The sequence below is a fragment of the Monodelphis domestica genome, chromosome 7, assembly GCF_027887165.1.
Source record: "Monodelphis domestica isolate mMonDom1 chromosome 7, mMonDom1.pri, whole genome shotgun sequence".
NCBI lineage: Eukaryota > Metazoa > Chordata > Mammalia > Didelphimorphia > Didelphidae > Monodelphis > Monodelphis domestica.
The window spans coordinates 259764341-259780366 of record NC_077233.1 but is presented as its reverse complement, the minus strand read 5'-3'; the positions used below and the strand labels follow the sequence as shown (position 1 = coordinate 259780366).

Genomic DNA, 16026 nt, shown 5'->3' with positions numbered 1-16026 from the left:
TTAAAGGCCATGTACAAGACACTAAAACTTAAGCATGTAGCAACAAAGGATAATTATGAGGAAATTGGAATACATTCAAAAATGTAAACAAAATGAAATTTGGATTGTTAATAATAATTGAAAAATGTCATTTGCTTTATTTTAATTTTTTTAAAGGTAGAAAAACCTTACAGTGGTGGTCAACAGGATGTGCTTATTTATCCAGCTAAGAGAAGACAGCTTTTGAAAAGTGAAATAGACAATGAAAAAACACTTCAGCCTCAGACACCGGCTCCAAAACAAGTATCTCTTTCAAAAGATTTCTCAGAAATTGGGATAGCTTCCATTAATGATGACTTTAAGCAGAAGGTTGCAGAGCTGTTAGTGAAATACTCAAGTGGTCTTTGGGCAAATGCCCTCCCCAAAGCATTTGAGGATATGTACAAAGTAAAATTTCCTGAGGATGCATTGAAAAATCTTGACTTGCTGTCAGATGTATGCACTGTAGACCACATTTCTGACAATCCTCAAAAAGCCATTCTTTATGCAAAACTACCAAAATTTACTGAAGGGAATCTGAATAACACAAAGCAAAAAATTAAAAATGATGATATCACGTCTATGGTTGAACAAGAATATTTGCAGATAGAAGAAGAAAACCCTGACTTTTCTCCAGAAGAAATAGTTGTTCCTCCATTAATTATCCCAACTGAGCCATCACCATCAGTTTTGGTAGTTGAACTTAACAACACAAATGAAGTTGTCATAAGGCAAGTTTTATTTTATAATTCTTCCATATTCCTCTTATCTCTCTTGTGTGAATGTTATATTTTGACCATGGCAGCAGTTCTTGCCCAGTGATATGCTATGTTCTATAAAATCTTAGATCCCAGGGAATCCAAAATGCCTTAGTTTTTGCTGTACACAGATTCAAGTGATAGTGTGTAGGAGCCTTTTTTCCCCCCAAGGACTAAAAAGATGGAGGGAGTAGTCTTTAAACAGAGGTTCTACAAGTGATGACTCATACACAAGAGCCTTTCCGGTGGCCTGTGAGTTGATCATTTGAAGCATTAATGCTTGCCTTGCTCCATAAATGTATCTCAGTGTATATTATACTTTACCCAATTCATACCCTATTAAGTGACAGATTGAGAAATAAAGTGCAGGTTCATTGTCCTTTTTATTAGATACTAGATTTTGTTCGATCTCTTTCTCCATAGTCTGAATCAATCAACCTATGCACCATTTCCACTTAGTTCATAAGCCAGGACATAGTGGGCTGAGAAAGGCACATGGAGTAGAACTTTCTGCCGCCTTTTTGTTCTGGAGGAAGTGATGACAGGAAATTCTACCAAAAAAACCGGGAAATGATAATAAATTCCACAAAATGGCCTTGATCTTCAGAGAAGTCACTTTTCCTTCCAAGTAATGGAAGACATTGGCAGTAGTGGCAAGAAAGATAATTCCTGGCAGAAAAATAGGATGGGTATTAGTGACAGAAATGTATGCAGCAGCATGACTATAATCATCCTGTCATAATTGGGGAAATAATAGGAGTTGAGAGGAGCCAAACTAAATTGGGCAATGAAAAAAACAGATTTTGGAATCAGGCATTATATTTCCAGAAATTGATTAGAATACAAATGGTCTCTAAATAAAGAATGCCTAATTTCTCAATTTTGTTGAAATCTTTCAAGCTGGATCAATAAGTAGTGGCTTAAAGTGCTAAATTCTGTTTCAGACTTTATTTTCTCTTGGTAAAATTAAATTGCCTTCAAAATGAACTTTTTTTGACCCTTGCTTACCTTGTGGGACTAGATTTCCCAGATTTTCATCATTTTCACTATACACAGGAAAAGTAACTTCCATTAGCCTCAGTTCAAATCTGATCATGATGTTTTTAGTCAGAACACATTTTCTGCCTGGTGTTTTTGGTATATCATGAATTCTGAAGCCTGATTAATTGGAAACACATTTAGAGACTGCCTCTGGAGGAAAATGACTTCATTGCTGGGGAGGGGCAGGGGTATCTCCGAGGAAGAAACTGAATGGCCATTAATCAGGGATACTATAGATAGGTTTCATAATTGGGGTATAGAATTAGAACCAAGTTTCCTCTGAAGTCATTTCTAGTTTTAAGATTTCTTTTTGTTCTCTGTGGTACTTTGTATTTTACTGACATGAGATAAATACTTATTAAGATAATACCATCTTCCCAAGTTTTTTATTGTCACTACTAAAAGAAATGAAGGTGGGACCAACAAAGGCCTTTAAGAAAGTACAGTAAAATTAATGTATGTTTTCCCTTTTGGATGATTTCATTTCCTCCATTTCTCTATGACTAATGCAGGTATGTAGGCAAAGACTATTCTGCTGCTCAAGAATTAATGGAGGATGAAATGAAAGAATATTATAGTAAGAATCCTAAAGTGACGTCAGTGCAATCTGTGTATGTTGGACAGCTGGTTGCTGTAAATGCAGAGGAAGATGCTTGGCTACGTGCACAAATAATTTCAGTAGAAGATAATAGAATAAAGGCAAGTAATATTTTATTTTTAACTCTTTAGAGGATTTTTATTATACATTTTAATGCAAATGTTGGTTCACTACTTCTTTATATAATTTTTTTCATAAACTGAAAAAATCATCCCTATCAGTTATTACTTGCTGAGTCATAATATCTGAATTTTTAGACATTATTTTGAACTAGAGCTGTGATTTAATTGGTTTAGGGAATTCTGTTAGGGAAAATCTCTATGCAGATTGTCTTTTGTTTTTTCTTAAACTCTTACTTTCTGTGTCTCCTGACTCCAGGCCTGGAACTCTTATCTACTGTGCTACCTACCTGCCCCTGCAGATCACCTTTTGCCTAGAGTTATTTGGGGCACAGAGGGAGACTTAGCCAAAGCCACACAGCCAATATATTTCATAGAGAGGATTTGAACCCAGATTTTCTTAACTCCAAGGGAGTCTTTTGTTTCCTTTTTTTCATTACTCAGGTCTTTCCAGGTCTTTAATTGAGAGGACCACACACACACACCTTTTCCCTTTCCTCCTACCCTTACCATACATCCAATCCCTATTTTATGTAGAGGTAGACCTGAATGTGACTCTGATCACCTTTTTGGCATTAAGACTTATCACCCCAAATCCTTATGAAAAAAGAAGATCTAAACTTTCTTTCCCCCCAGCCCAGCCTTTCTATCTAGAGTCCTCAGAATTTCCAAAACAGTTTTTATCATGTTGACTTATGTTCCTCTCTTCCTCTTCTTCTTCTCCCTTTTCCTGGGAAAAAACAGTTTGTGATCTTTTAAAAAACAAAATCCTGAATTCTTTTCTCTGAAGACAGGACATTTTCCTGTTTGATTTATATGTCATCCACTTAGGATTCATAAAGTTTCCATTTATCCCAGCAGTATTTCAGTTTGGTATGGTACTTCAAATCTCATTGTTTCCTCTCTTTTGTCTAGTCAAAACATTCATGTTAATTACTGGTTTGTCTTTGAGACTAGTTTAGATTTTCTTTACATAGTGTCTTTATTCAACAAAGAAATGGTATCATGACATAAGTATTAGAATGAGTTTCCATTTAGGAAAAGGGTAGGAACATGCAGTTTTCAGAAGAAGAAATCAAAACTATCAGTGCTCTAAATCACTTAACTAGAGAAATGCAAATTCAAACCATCTGACTAAGGTGACAGAAAAATTAAATGATAAACACTAGAAGTAAGGTGGAAAATTTGATATACTAATATATGGCTGGTGAATCTGGGAACTGGTTTGAGCATTCTGGAGAACAATTTGGAATATACACAAAGGACTATAAAATTGTGCCTACCCTTTGAACCCAGCCTTACCACTACTAGATCTATACCCCAAAAAGATGTAAGAAAATGGAAACAGATCTGTATGCACAAAAATATTTATAGCAGCTCTTTGTGGAAACTGAGGGGATACTTACCGTTTGAGGGATAGCTGAACAAATTATAGTATAGTATATTATTGAGATACTATTTTACTGTAAGAAATAATAAACGGTTGGTTTCAGAAGAACCTTGGAAGACTTACATGAACTGATACAAAGTGAATTGAGCAAAACCACAAGAATACTGTACACAGTAACAACAGTATTGTAATAATAAATGCGAGACAGCCTCTCTGATCTATTAATATACAGTGTTCTATGACAATTCCAAAAAACTTATGATTAAAGGTAGAAAACTTACAGACTCAGAATACAAATTCAGACTTTTTTTTTCTTTATTTTTCTTGCTTTTTGTAGCATAACTAATGTGACACATTTATTATGTTTTACATGACTTCCTGTGTATGTATAATACCTATCTTCTTTCTTGCCTTCTCAGTGAGTAAGAGGATGAAGGAGAAGAGAATTTGGGAGTGAAAGTAAAATTTTTTAAAAAGAAAAGGAAAAAATTGATTTAAAGGCTATTACAATTATCTAAAGGTCAAATAACAGAAACTTGAGCTAGGATAGATAAAAGAAATTACAGGGAGGTCATTTGCACATCTGGTATTTTAGCATTAAACAACAGATGGTAGATTGAGGAATTGGACTGGGCTAGTTTAGATCACAGCTTCCTCTGAAGAACTTTTGGACCACAGACAACAAACAACATCTTCCAAAAGGGATTAGCATTAAAGAATAGGCCTCTTGACCTCTCATATTGTAAACTATCCCACTTCTCTTTAAAATTACTCTGGGAGCAGGGTGGGTGGGAAGAAGATTCCCTTTGGAGTCAGCACCAAACAATTTCAGTGTCATCTGATTTGAATCACTGATGCTCCTCCCATCTATTCAGTCAGAATTCCTTATGAGCAGCTCTGGCTCATTTAAAGTGTTGAGAATGGTAATGGCTTCCAAGCCTGGGTACCTATCAAAGAAATCTGCAAACAACTTTTCCTTATCACTTTACAGGCTATCATGAGCATGACTGCCTCATTGTTCTTGAACTTTTCTGCTTTCAAAACAAAGCATTTTCAGTGCTAGTTTTCTTTTTTTTCTCTCCTGCTCCATACTATTGTCTTCTAAGTGCAAATTGTTTTATTCAGCAATATTAGTATTCTCTGATGCCCCTTGTAGGTCTGCACAGAGAGATTTCCTTGGTTACAACAGTGACTAAGCTTGCATCACAATCATCTATCAGTCACTATCATTAGACCTTCTGTTTCCCTCTGCAGCCTGTCACAGTATCTTTTTTTAAAAATCATCTCGCAACAAACTTGATAAAAAAAAAACATCAATACCTCGACCTTAGCCAAAATGTCTTTTTTCCCTGCATTTCTAGTTTATTGGCTCTCTGCTTTGGCTGCATTCTAAAGGTTTCGGTATATCTCATTGTTGTCATTTTCTTCAGGGAAGTTATCCATTATTTCTGCAGTTTGTTCTTTAATCCACCAACCCTTTAGCATTAAATTAGTCTCACCATTTACATTTGAATTCTTCATATTTAAAATGTTCATAAAAGATGTATTTAATTTTTTATACTTGTTTGAAGTTTCTATGCTTTTTTCAAATGGTAAATTTTTGTAAAGATGCTAGGAGAAGGTTGGTGGATAAAAAATGAGGCCTGCAGACACTTCCTAGCTTTGTGACCCTGGGCAATCACCATACCGCTCTTCTGCCTTAGAACTAATACTTAATATTGATTTTAAGACATAAAGTAAGGGTTCTAAAAAAAAATAAGGTACTATGCAGTTAAGAAAAGTGAATCCTCATTTCTATTCCCATCCAGTGATCACTAGACATCTCATATCTAGGAATAGGAATTTGAGCTGTGATTTCACTGATTTGGGGAGTTCCTATTCTACCAGTGAGGATCAGAATTTTCTCAGCAACTTCTAGTGTTTTTGAAGGAGTTGCCTAGAGGACCAAGATGACCCAGCAAAGATTTGTCAGAAGCAGAATTTGAACCAGGTCTTCCTGCTTTCTGCCCACTGAGCCATGCTGCCTCTCTCTCTCATATCTAATTTGTCCAGAATTCTATTTAGGGCTTTGTTTCCTTTCTTGTTTAACATCTTGTTCAAACTGAAAGGGTACATTGAGGTCCCCAATTATTATAATTATGTTTTCCTTTGTGATTTTTATTAACTTTTCCTTAGATACTATGCCATATGGTATATATTTGGTATATTTATATTTCATTTCATCTAGGAATCTTGTAGTTATTATGGTCAAACCATTTTTTTTCTCTGAGGCTTTGCTTGAAGTAGTTGTGAGTTTATTCTGTTTTTTAGTGTACTTCTGGATCTCTTTATTTCTTCATCATATTCAGTGTCTTTTTCTTTTCTTTTTTTTTAAACCCACACCTTCCATCTTAGAATCAATACTGTGTATTGCTTCCAAGGCAAAAAGAGTAGTAAGGACTAGACAATTGAAGTTAAGTGATTTCCCCAGGATCACACAACTAGAAGTATCTGAGACCAGATTTGAATCTAGGACCTGCCAACTTTAGGCCTGGCTCTCAATCCACTGAGCCACCTAGATGTCCCCTCAGTGTCTTTTTTCGTTTACTCATCATCAGTTTCAGTTCCTGATTTGAGACTTTGTGCCAAAACCAAATTCCATCCCTTCCCATACTTTTGAATTGAAGTATTCAGCCTCTCTGACGCCAGTCTCAATTGCCTAGTTTCAAACTTCTCTGGTATATCTGAGTTCATACTGCTGATGGATTTCAAGCTGGCCTCTAGGTATCTGAATTCAGAGTGCTGTGACCTTCAGGCCTTTCTGAAGCATTCCAGTTAAATCGATATGGTCTTCATATACACATACTCAGAGCACTTCCTGCCCCTTTGGTCTCCTATCAGAGTGGTCAGACCTTCAGGTTTCTGACCTTCTTTGGCTTTTTTATCCAAGTATTCTATACTTCCTGCCCCCCCCCCCCTTACAGAATACTGCTGGCTTTAGTACTCTGTGGAACATCTTGGATCTGATTGCTGCAGACTTCTGGCTCCCTTGGGCTATCCCTTCATCTACAGTCACCATGCTGAAGGTTTCTGAGTTGCATGGCCTTCTTTTTGCTTTCACTGTAAGCGCTCTGGCCCCCTTGGAACACACCACTGATCTCAAAGACTGACAGTCTTCCAGTTTGTTTACCTGGGCTCACATTGATTTCCCTGGTGCATTGGTTCCCTGAGCTTCTGGCTATCTTTTTGTGCAATCCTGGACTGAATAAAGGTGCTCGCTGTACTTCTTGTTTAGATTTCTTTATTATTATATGGTTGATGCTCTTTTTAGATCTTTCCTGAAATACACATTGGAGAATTAGTCTTGTCTCGCCATCTTAATCAGAAGTTCATTCTAGTATTCTTTGGGCTCATTCAGAATTCCTTCCCAAGAGGCCTCTAGTTTTCACAGCAACATGTCTTTTTATTACTCTGCATTTTTTCTCCAGCTCTTCCTTAATCAACACTTAACCCCCCTCACACACACACACACACACACAGATCCCCCGCTATATGGAATGTTAACATTATTTTTGTTTCTAATAAAACTTAAGTACAAAGAAGGTTGAGTCATAGACATAACATTAATTCCATTTAGATAAGTCCTTTTTCCTAAACTTTCACCTATTTTCCTTGGTTCTAGTGCCTCACAACAGAGCTGAACATAAAATCCAAATTCCCTGACTGGCCATTTTCTTTCTTATGAGACTTATCTATTTAGGAGGGAGGAAAGAAAGGAGGAAAGATGAATTTGTTAAGGGCCCACTGGGTGCTGGGCACTCTACTAAGCATTTTTAAAATATTACATCATTTTATTCTCACAACAATCCTTGTTATAATAATAATTAACTATTATTATCACCATTTTAGAATCAAGAACTCTAAGCAGATCTGGACCAATATGATCCCTACTCTTTTTTTAAAATTAAGTTTATTTAATTAATTAATTTATAATATTTTCCCATGGTTACATGATTCATGTTCTTTCCCTCCCCTCCTCTCACCCCCCTCCCATAGCCAATTAGCAATTCCCTGGGTTTTACATGTATTATTGATGATCCCTACTCTTAAGACCACCATTCTCTCTAGTACCAGGCTATCAGGCTAAATCTAGAAAACCATAGTTTGTTTTTCTAGACCTATTCTTTTATAGAGACTAGCTTTGTATTTATTCAGTCTTTTCTAAAAGAAGATCACTTAAACATCATAATGCTAGTATATCTATTTTAACTACTTTGATCTTGAATATCCATAAGAGAGGGGAGCATTTTTCAGATAACTAAAAACATTGAATGATTAATTCAGCTATTTCAGAATTTATTAGCAAGTCAAAAAGAATCCCTAAACCTACAAGATATCTGTAGTGAGAAACATTCCTAGAGTATTTTACATACCAAGGTTCTATCCTGGGCCCTCAGTACTATTTTGGTTAGTGATCTTACCTGAATTCCTTTATATTCAAGTGTCATCTTTATATAAATAATTCTCAGATCTACTTATTCAGCCATCACCTCTAGTCTCACATCTCTAACTGCCTATTAGACATCTCAGACTAGACTTTTGCGCACGCACACACACACATACACACATACATCCCTTTGCTATCCTTCATGTAAGGTACTCAATTTCCCAACACTGTACATTCTACAGACTTTTGTACATTTTCCTCTTCCTAGAATATCTCTGGTTCCTAGTTTCCTTGCCTTCCCAGGACCCAGCTAAATTCCTACCTTCTGCAAGAAAACCTCTCCTGTTTTTCCTTAATGTTAATACCTGCCCTCTGTTGATTAGCTCCAGTTTATCCCATATACATTTTATTTGCAATTGAATGTTTGCATGTTGTTTTTACCATCAGATTGTAAGCTCTTTGGAGCCTTCTTTTTACTTCTCTATCCCTAAGGCTCAACGCAGTTCCTGGAATATAGGAGGCACTTGATAAAATGTGTATTTCCTTTCTTTCAATCTTCCTTATATCAAGTCTAAATCTATGTCTCTTCACCTTCTATTTTCTGGTTCTTCCCATAGGAACCCCTCAGAGCCAATCTCTTGTCTTTTCCCTTGAGAGCCCTTCCTATACTTTATACCTTCTCCAGGATCCTGACCATACTTTGTTCCTCCACTTGATTCTTGCATACATGGTTTCCAGTCCTGTGACCATACTCATACTCATTTCTGGAAACCAACTTGTCCCTTTCCTAAAATAGAGCTCCCAGAACTGAACATAGTGAACCCATAGTCAACCATGGTAGAATACAATGGAATATTCATTCCTCTGAAATATACCAAAGTGTTATACCTTCCTTCTTCCTCCTCCTCTTCTTCTTTCTTCTTCTTCCCCTTCTTCCTTCCTTCCTTCCTTCCTTCCTTCCTTCCTTCCTTCCTTCCTTCCTTCCTTCCTTCCTTTCTTTCTTTCTTCCTTTCTTCCTTCCTTTCTTCCTTTCTTTCTTCCTTCCTTCCTTCCTTCCTTCCTTCCTTCCTTCCTTCCTTCCTTCCTTCCTTCCTTCCTTCCTTCCTTCCTTTCTTCCTTTCTTCCTTCCTTTCTTCCTTTCTTCCTTTCTTCCTTTCTTCCTTCCTTCCACCCCTTTTTCCCCTTATTCCTCTTCTTCTTCCTCTTCAGTGCCAAAACCCAGTATCGAACCAGGTGTACCTTTTTTAATGCCGTGTAAAATAATAGTCATGTTTTTGGCTTCTGGGTCACAATATTGACTGATTTTGCCCTAACTATCCCCAGCTTTTCCAGGTAGATTATTCTTTAGCCATACTTGTCTTAGTCCTTATTTCTTTTATCCAAATAAAAGAACTTTACATTTGTCCTTGTTTTATTTCATCTTACTAGATTTGGCTCATAGTTTTAGCATAGTATGATCTTTTTGAATCCTGACTCTATTACTCAACAAGATAGCTCTCCCTCTGAGTTTGTTATCATCTGCAATTTTGACAACCATGTCTTCTATAGGATCATCCAAGTTATCAGTACACTGTGTTAAGGACAGATCCTTCAGGTAGTTGGCTAGAGAGAGAGCATTAGAATTTGACAGTGACCTATTAATGACTACTCTTTGGTTTTGATCATTTAACCAAGGCCAAATCTTCCAAATTATACTATCTTCTACACATCTCTCCACCTTGGCTCCTAGCATCCCTTGACAGGCTATGTTAAATGTGTTGCTAAAATCTTATGTACATTATTCCTATAGCATTTGACTGTTATACCCACCTAACATTGTCAGGAAAGGACTTGACTTGTCCTTGATGAAATCATACTGGGCTTTCAACCTTAAGCAAAGGTCAGATTGTTCTGACCTCCTTTGCTCTGATGTTCAGAATAGTGTAAAAAAAAAAAAAAACCCTTTGTTGGCAAGTATTCTCAGCTTCAGTACTGTTGGCCCCATTCTTTTTTTTTTTTAATCCTCACCTTGTCTTAGAATTGATACTGTGTCAGTTCCCAAGCAGAAGAGCAGTGAGGACTAAACAAATGGGTTAACTGACTTGCCCAATCACAATGCTCTGAAGAGTCTAAAGCTGAATTTGAACCCAGGACCTCCTCTCTCCGGGCCTGACTCCAAATCCCCTGAGCCATCTAGCTGATGGCCCTGTTCTTATCAGACTATGACACTCCCGTGTTTACTAAATGTTTGTTGAGTTAAATCCTGTTACCTGTTTCTTTCATCTTCCTCTACTTACATTCTGTAAATAATTCTTTTTACTTGGTTGGAAATATTTCTGCTTGTGTTCTCACAGTTTCATTCTTCCCTTCCCTCTTGAACTTGCCCTTACAAAAGAATATCAATGGATCCCATAAGAACCCTTTGAAATATCTTGTAAAATCTTGGAAACACATAGCCTGACTTCCCTTTCTTTCTGAAATGAGTTTAGTCAATAGCTACCAATATTATCTTTTTCTTTTTTTTTTTAACCTTAATAGCTTTTTCCTTCTTGTTGGTCAGAATCAGGTACAAAAAAAGAGTTTCCTTTTACCTTTTGTTGGATGAAATTATTATTAAGGTAAGTCATAATTTTAGAAGTTTATATGCTTTTGTAAGAAACCAGGATCTAGAAGCAGATTTGGATTATAGAAGTTTCTTCCTCATCATTATATCATACCTCCATTTTGGGTTTGCAGACTATTTTTCCAGATTCATCTAATTCTTCCTTTTGACTATAAGGGTCAATAGTATATTCCCATGAGAATCTCAGTTCTGTTTCTTACCTCATTTTTCCTTCAACCCGCCAAGTCAGTGATAATAAGCCTTTGTAGATGAATTTGCTTTCTTGTAAGGATTTCTGTTCTTTCCTATACTTTGTGCATTTATATGTAGATATCTGGGCCTAGGTTTTATTACCAGCTTTTGTATATTTTCTCTTGAAAGTTACTGATTCTGTCTTCCATTATTTTAATTCCTTTGTTGTACATATTAAGTCTCTGTGGTATCAAATTTGACATCTTTGTAGGCATTTTTCTCTCTTTTCAATGTGAAACCCTTTTAGTCAGATTCTCAAGCATCCAGGCAAGTGTTTTGTTTTGGCCCTTATTAGGTGACTCCATCTCTAACCAGGATCCTCTCAAGGCCTTGAAGCTATTATCCAGAAAGCCAAGCCCTATTCTCAGATGCCTTTTTTTTTTTAAGAAACAGTAATTTATTAATTTTTTTTTTCATGAATCTTCTCTCTGTCAGCTGTAGTAAAGGGGAAATATCTCCTATTCCCCCAAGGTCCTCAAGTTTTTGCCTATGACCTCATAATTTTTTATGGTACCCTTTCTCCTCCTCTAGCATGGAAATGATTTTGCCCTTCATTTCAGAATTACTTAGTGTTGGCAGAAACTGAAGTCTGCAGGTTACTTGAAATTTGCATTGCCTTTCACATTCACTTAAAGCAAGATCTTTAGACTTTTGTTCTCTCAGTAGTTCTCCTAAATATCCCTTGTGGCAAACTACCTACTATGCCCTTGCATTGCTATGGGGATCCAAACAGTAAGAGGTTCTAGATCTTTGATTTATATAGAATATTCTTTTCACACTTTGTTAGGATAGAATGATACTATATGCTCTACAAGCAAAAATCCAGTTATTTAATTAGACATATATACCCCACCTTTTTATCTCTGTGTCCATGCTTTGTATAGATCCAGACTTTACTTCCAACCTCAATCTTGACCACATACTCAGACTACTGCCTTATTCTTTCCTGGCAATCATTATGCCACACCACCAAACTCATACTTTTCCCTTCACTCTTCCTTACTTCCCATTGCTTGCTTTGGAAACATTTATCAAGTCAACGTGACAGTTCCCGGAAAGGACAAGTCAAGTGATCACTGTGACTTCCCTAATCAAAACTTCTCTACCTGTCCGTGTGTGTGTGTGTGTGTGTGTGTGTGTGTGTGTGTGTGTGTGTGTGATTTGTATGTATGGGTTGCGTTTATTAGAATATAGGCTCTTTGAGGGCAGAAATGTATTGCTTTTTGTTTTTGTATCTCTGATTAGCATAGGGCCTAGTATATACATATGTGCTTAATATACCCTTTTACATTAATTAACTCATTTCTCTATACATCTTTAGCTGCTTGTCTCTTTGCCCCCATTGGGGCAGAGAGTACTGACTACCTTAGGAGAAAAAAAGGATATCAGGGACTGAAGATGGCAAGAACTAAGAATTCAAAGAAGGAAGCTAATGGTGGGGGAGGGAAAGGGGATTAATGGGTATGAGGGACATTGGAGTTAGGACAAGAGCAAAGGTCAGAAAAATATGTGGTTCTTATTCCATGTATACTTATACAATGATTGCTCTGAACATCAATTAAGAAGGATATTAGAAACCAAATCATATCACTCTTGTAGTAAAATTTCCCTGGAATATTATCATTCTGATGCAATATTTTAACTTAACTGAAGAATAAAACATGTGATTTAGAAATAAGATGGGTCTATAAGTCTACCTTTTTGTATGTTTTAAAGAACCAATAAGAAAAATATTTAGTGTAAATTTTCTGTTTCATTTTTATCATTAGGTATGCTATGTTGACTATGGTTTCAGTGAGACTGTAGAAAAGACCAAAGTGTACAAACTAAACTCGAGGTTCTGTTTGCTCCCCTTCCAAGCAACAAAATGTAAATTAGCAGGTAAGTAAATTTTTAAAGGTAATGACAAATGCAATGTGCTTAAAGGCACCTTAGATAAAACAATTTTGATGTACTTTATATATGTATTCACACACACATATAGACACACTCACTAAATGACCTAATCTCTCAAAGTTCGTGAAAAAGAGTTAATCCATTACAGGGGAAAATAGATAGCAAAACTATTAATAGTTGAGGACTTCAACATGCCCCTTTTAGTCCTAGATACGTTTAACAAAAATATAACAAATAAAGAAGTGAAGGAATCTGAATAGAATTTTAAAATAGTTAAGACATCTCTAGCAGCTTCTGAATAGGAACAGATAAGGGTATCCATATTTTCCAGTTTTGTATAGCAGCTTTACAAAAATTGAGCAAGAATGCTATCTTCATTTCTTTCAAAAGTGATAACTTTTACACAGCATCAAAAAATTCACATAACAGAAGATAGATGCATTTGCATCTGGAGTAATGGTCTCTTGGATGATTCTCAGCTGGGATTTCTATCCCATTATCCTGAGATACTAGTATCTTTCTGAAACTATAGTTGGTTTTAAAATACTTGAAATTAAAAAGATATATATCACATGAGCCAAAAATTACTGGTGGAAAAAATTTAGTAGTTGTGGAATTACTAATAAGTTGTCACAGCTTTTTTAAAGTTTATGACACTTTCAAGCATTGCATTTTACCCATTTGTGGAGAGTTTCCATGATTATATGTTATCTTCAGTTAGGGAAATACCCATCAGCTAGCTAAGTAGTAAAATCCAAAGTGGGAGCAAGAGTCATCATCAGAAACAGTTAAAATAGTATTATTAGTTGAGTCTATGGATTGATTCATAGAATCATTGCATTTAGAGCTGAAAGAGAACTCTGAGATTGTCGAGTCCAAATCTCTCATTTTTCAGATTAGGACATAGGTACAGAGAGAGGGGAAAGTGATTTGTCCAAGGTCACTTTGATAATAAGCAGCCTTACCCAAATAAAAATTCAAGTCCTGTGACGTTGACTTTTTAGTAAATGGGAGTTATACCAAATGCGATGGGAACCAATGCTCATTGGGAGTCAGTGCATTCATTTTTTTAATGAATGAGTTGGGAATAAAGGATAGGAATGGTACAGAGAGATAGAGTAGGTAAAAGGAAGTGGGACTGGCCCCATTGATGATTGTGACAATTCAAGTACAGTTATCTGTATTATATGTCACTAAAGGAAAAAATTTACTTTTTTCCATGTGATGCCTCTGCTGGTAAAAAATTCTCCTTGTCCTCTGATTTTTTTTTCCTTATTCTATAACATTTTCATGCAAGATTTTCAGTAACGCATATAGGTAAAAACATATGACACAAGTTCCTTTTGAAATTTAAGAGATTTACACTGAAATAGCCATTGTTAGTCTGGTAAATAAATACTGAAAATAGCATTCAATTGTTTTTCAGGGTTGGAAGTGTTTAATGATGATCCTAGTTTAGTGAAAGTGGTTGAATCTTTAGCCTGTGGGAAGATATTTGCAGTAGAAATCCTGGAAAAAGCTGAGATTCCTCTTGTGGTCCTGTATGATACATCAGGAGAGGATGATATCAATATCAATGCCACCTGTCTAAAAGCGCTTTGTGACAAAACACTGGAGGTGCACCTTCAGGTACTGTGATGATTGCTTTGTCATCAGCTATATGAAATGTGTATGAGAGAACATCATCACATGAAAATGCCAGGGGTATTTTAGACTAAGTAAAATCATGAATTGATTTATCTTAAATGCAAAATCCCATGAACCTTATGGTTTTTTAGTATATTGCTGTTTAGAGGAGGGGGGGTATATACTTTTATCACTGTGATTGAGATTAAACCTTGATATCTGAATTCTTAGGATATATAAAAATATATTCTAAATTTAAATTTATTTTTAGGTTTTAGAAAAATGTAACATACTATCAGGGCAGGAAGAATGCTTGCTAATGCAAATTTTTAAATATGAACTCTTTTCATCAGAAGTTCTACTACATTTGAACTCTTAATATCTCATTCTACCATGTGGTACATAAAGATGGTGGAGATAGAACTTCAAGTGCTAAATTATTTCTTAAGATGAAAATTAGAGCAGCTAAAACAGACCAAACATATATGTGTGTTTGTGATCTCATATCTTTTATATCTATCTATAGACATAGATAAAGACATAAAGAAATACATTCTAAGGTGACACAGTTGATTCTCAAGAGGTCCAAAATAGAGGAAGATAAACAACTGCAATAAAAAAAAATAAACACACATAATATTACTTCCAAAAAGTTTGATTTTTAAAAGCATCAATAACTATTCACCTATATATGCCTACTATCTCATCTTAAAGTATGAGAATGGTTTCACACATTGAGGGCATTCTAGAAGATAATCTGAGAAGAAAACAGGTGGTCTTTTGCAAAACTTATGCAGACGGCATCTTAAGAATCACAATTCAAAAGTGCAACAAGCATAATGAGTTCCTATTAATTATTTTTTTATTTTAAAAATGTATTTGACTTCCATGGCGTGGTGGGCAGTCAGGTATTTCAAAGTTCAAATTCTCTCTCAAACCCTCTCAAACACTTACTGACTTTCTAAACCCAGGGCAGGTCATTTAACTCCAGCCGCTTTTCCCTCATCTGTAAAATGGAGATCAAAATGGCCCCTTTTATAAAAATCAAATGAGATTTCATACATGTATATATATATATATGTACATATATATATACACACATACATACATACATATATATGTAGAGTCAGATGTGCATTACATTTATACATGTATATTTAATATATATAGTTCAGACTTTTAAGATGCTGTATTTGTGAGTCATTATTGTCATTGTTATTTCAAGAAATGAAGTAGTATCCATAAAAAATATAACAAAGGGAATAATTTCATTCAATAATCCTTTATCAATCTCAAATGAGATGTGATACATAGAGAAAAA

The 16026-nt window shown here is 35.6% G+C and overlaps 1 protein-coding gene across 9 annotated transcripts in view; it reads left to right on the top strand.

Annotated features, from left to right (window-relative positions):
* Positions 1–16026, top strand: part of TDRD7 (tudor domain containing 7) — a 123264-nt gene that overhangs the window by 76844 nt on the left and 30394 nt on the right. For all 9 annotated transcript variants that reach the window (XM_056806687.1, XM_056806686.1, XM_056806684.1 and 6 more), the window contains 4 exons: positions 161–749; positions 2330–2516; positions 12953–13064; positions 14506–14708. In XM_056806687.1, coding sequence (XP_056662665.1) covers positions 161–749; positions 2330–2516; positions 12953–13064; positions 14506–14708 — 1091 coding nt within the window. The remainder of the gene's footprint in view (positions 1–160; positions 750–2329; positions 2517–12952; positions 13065–14505; positions 14709–16026) is intronic.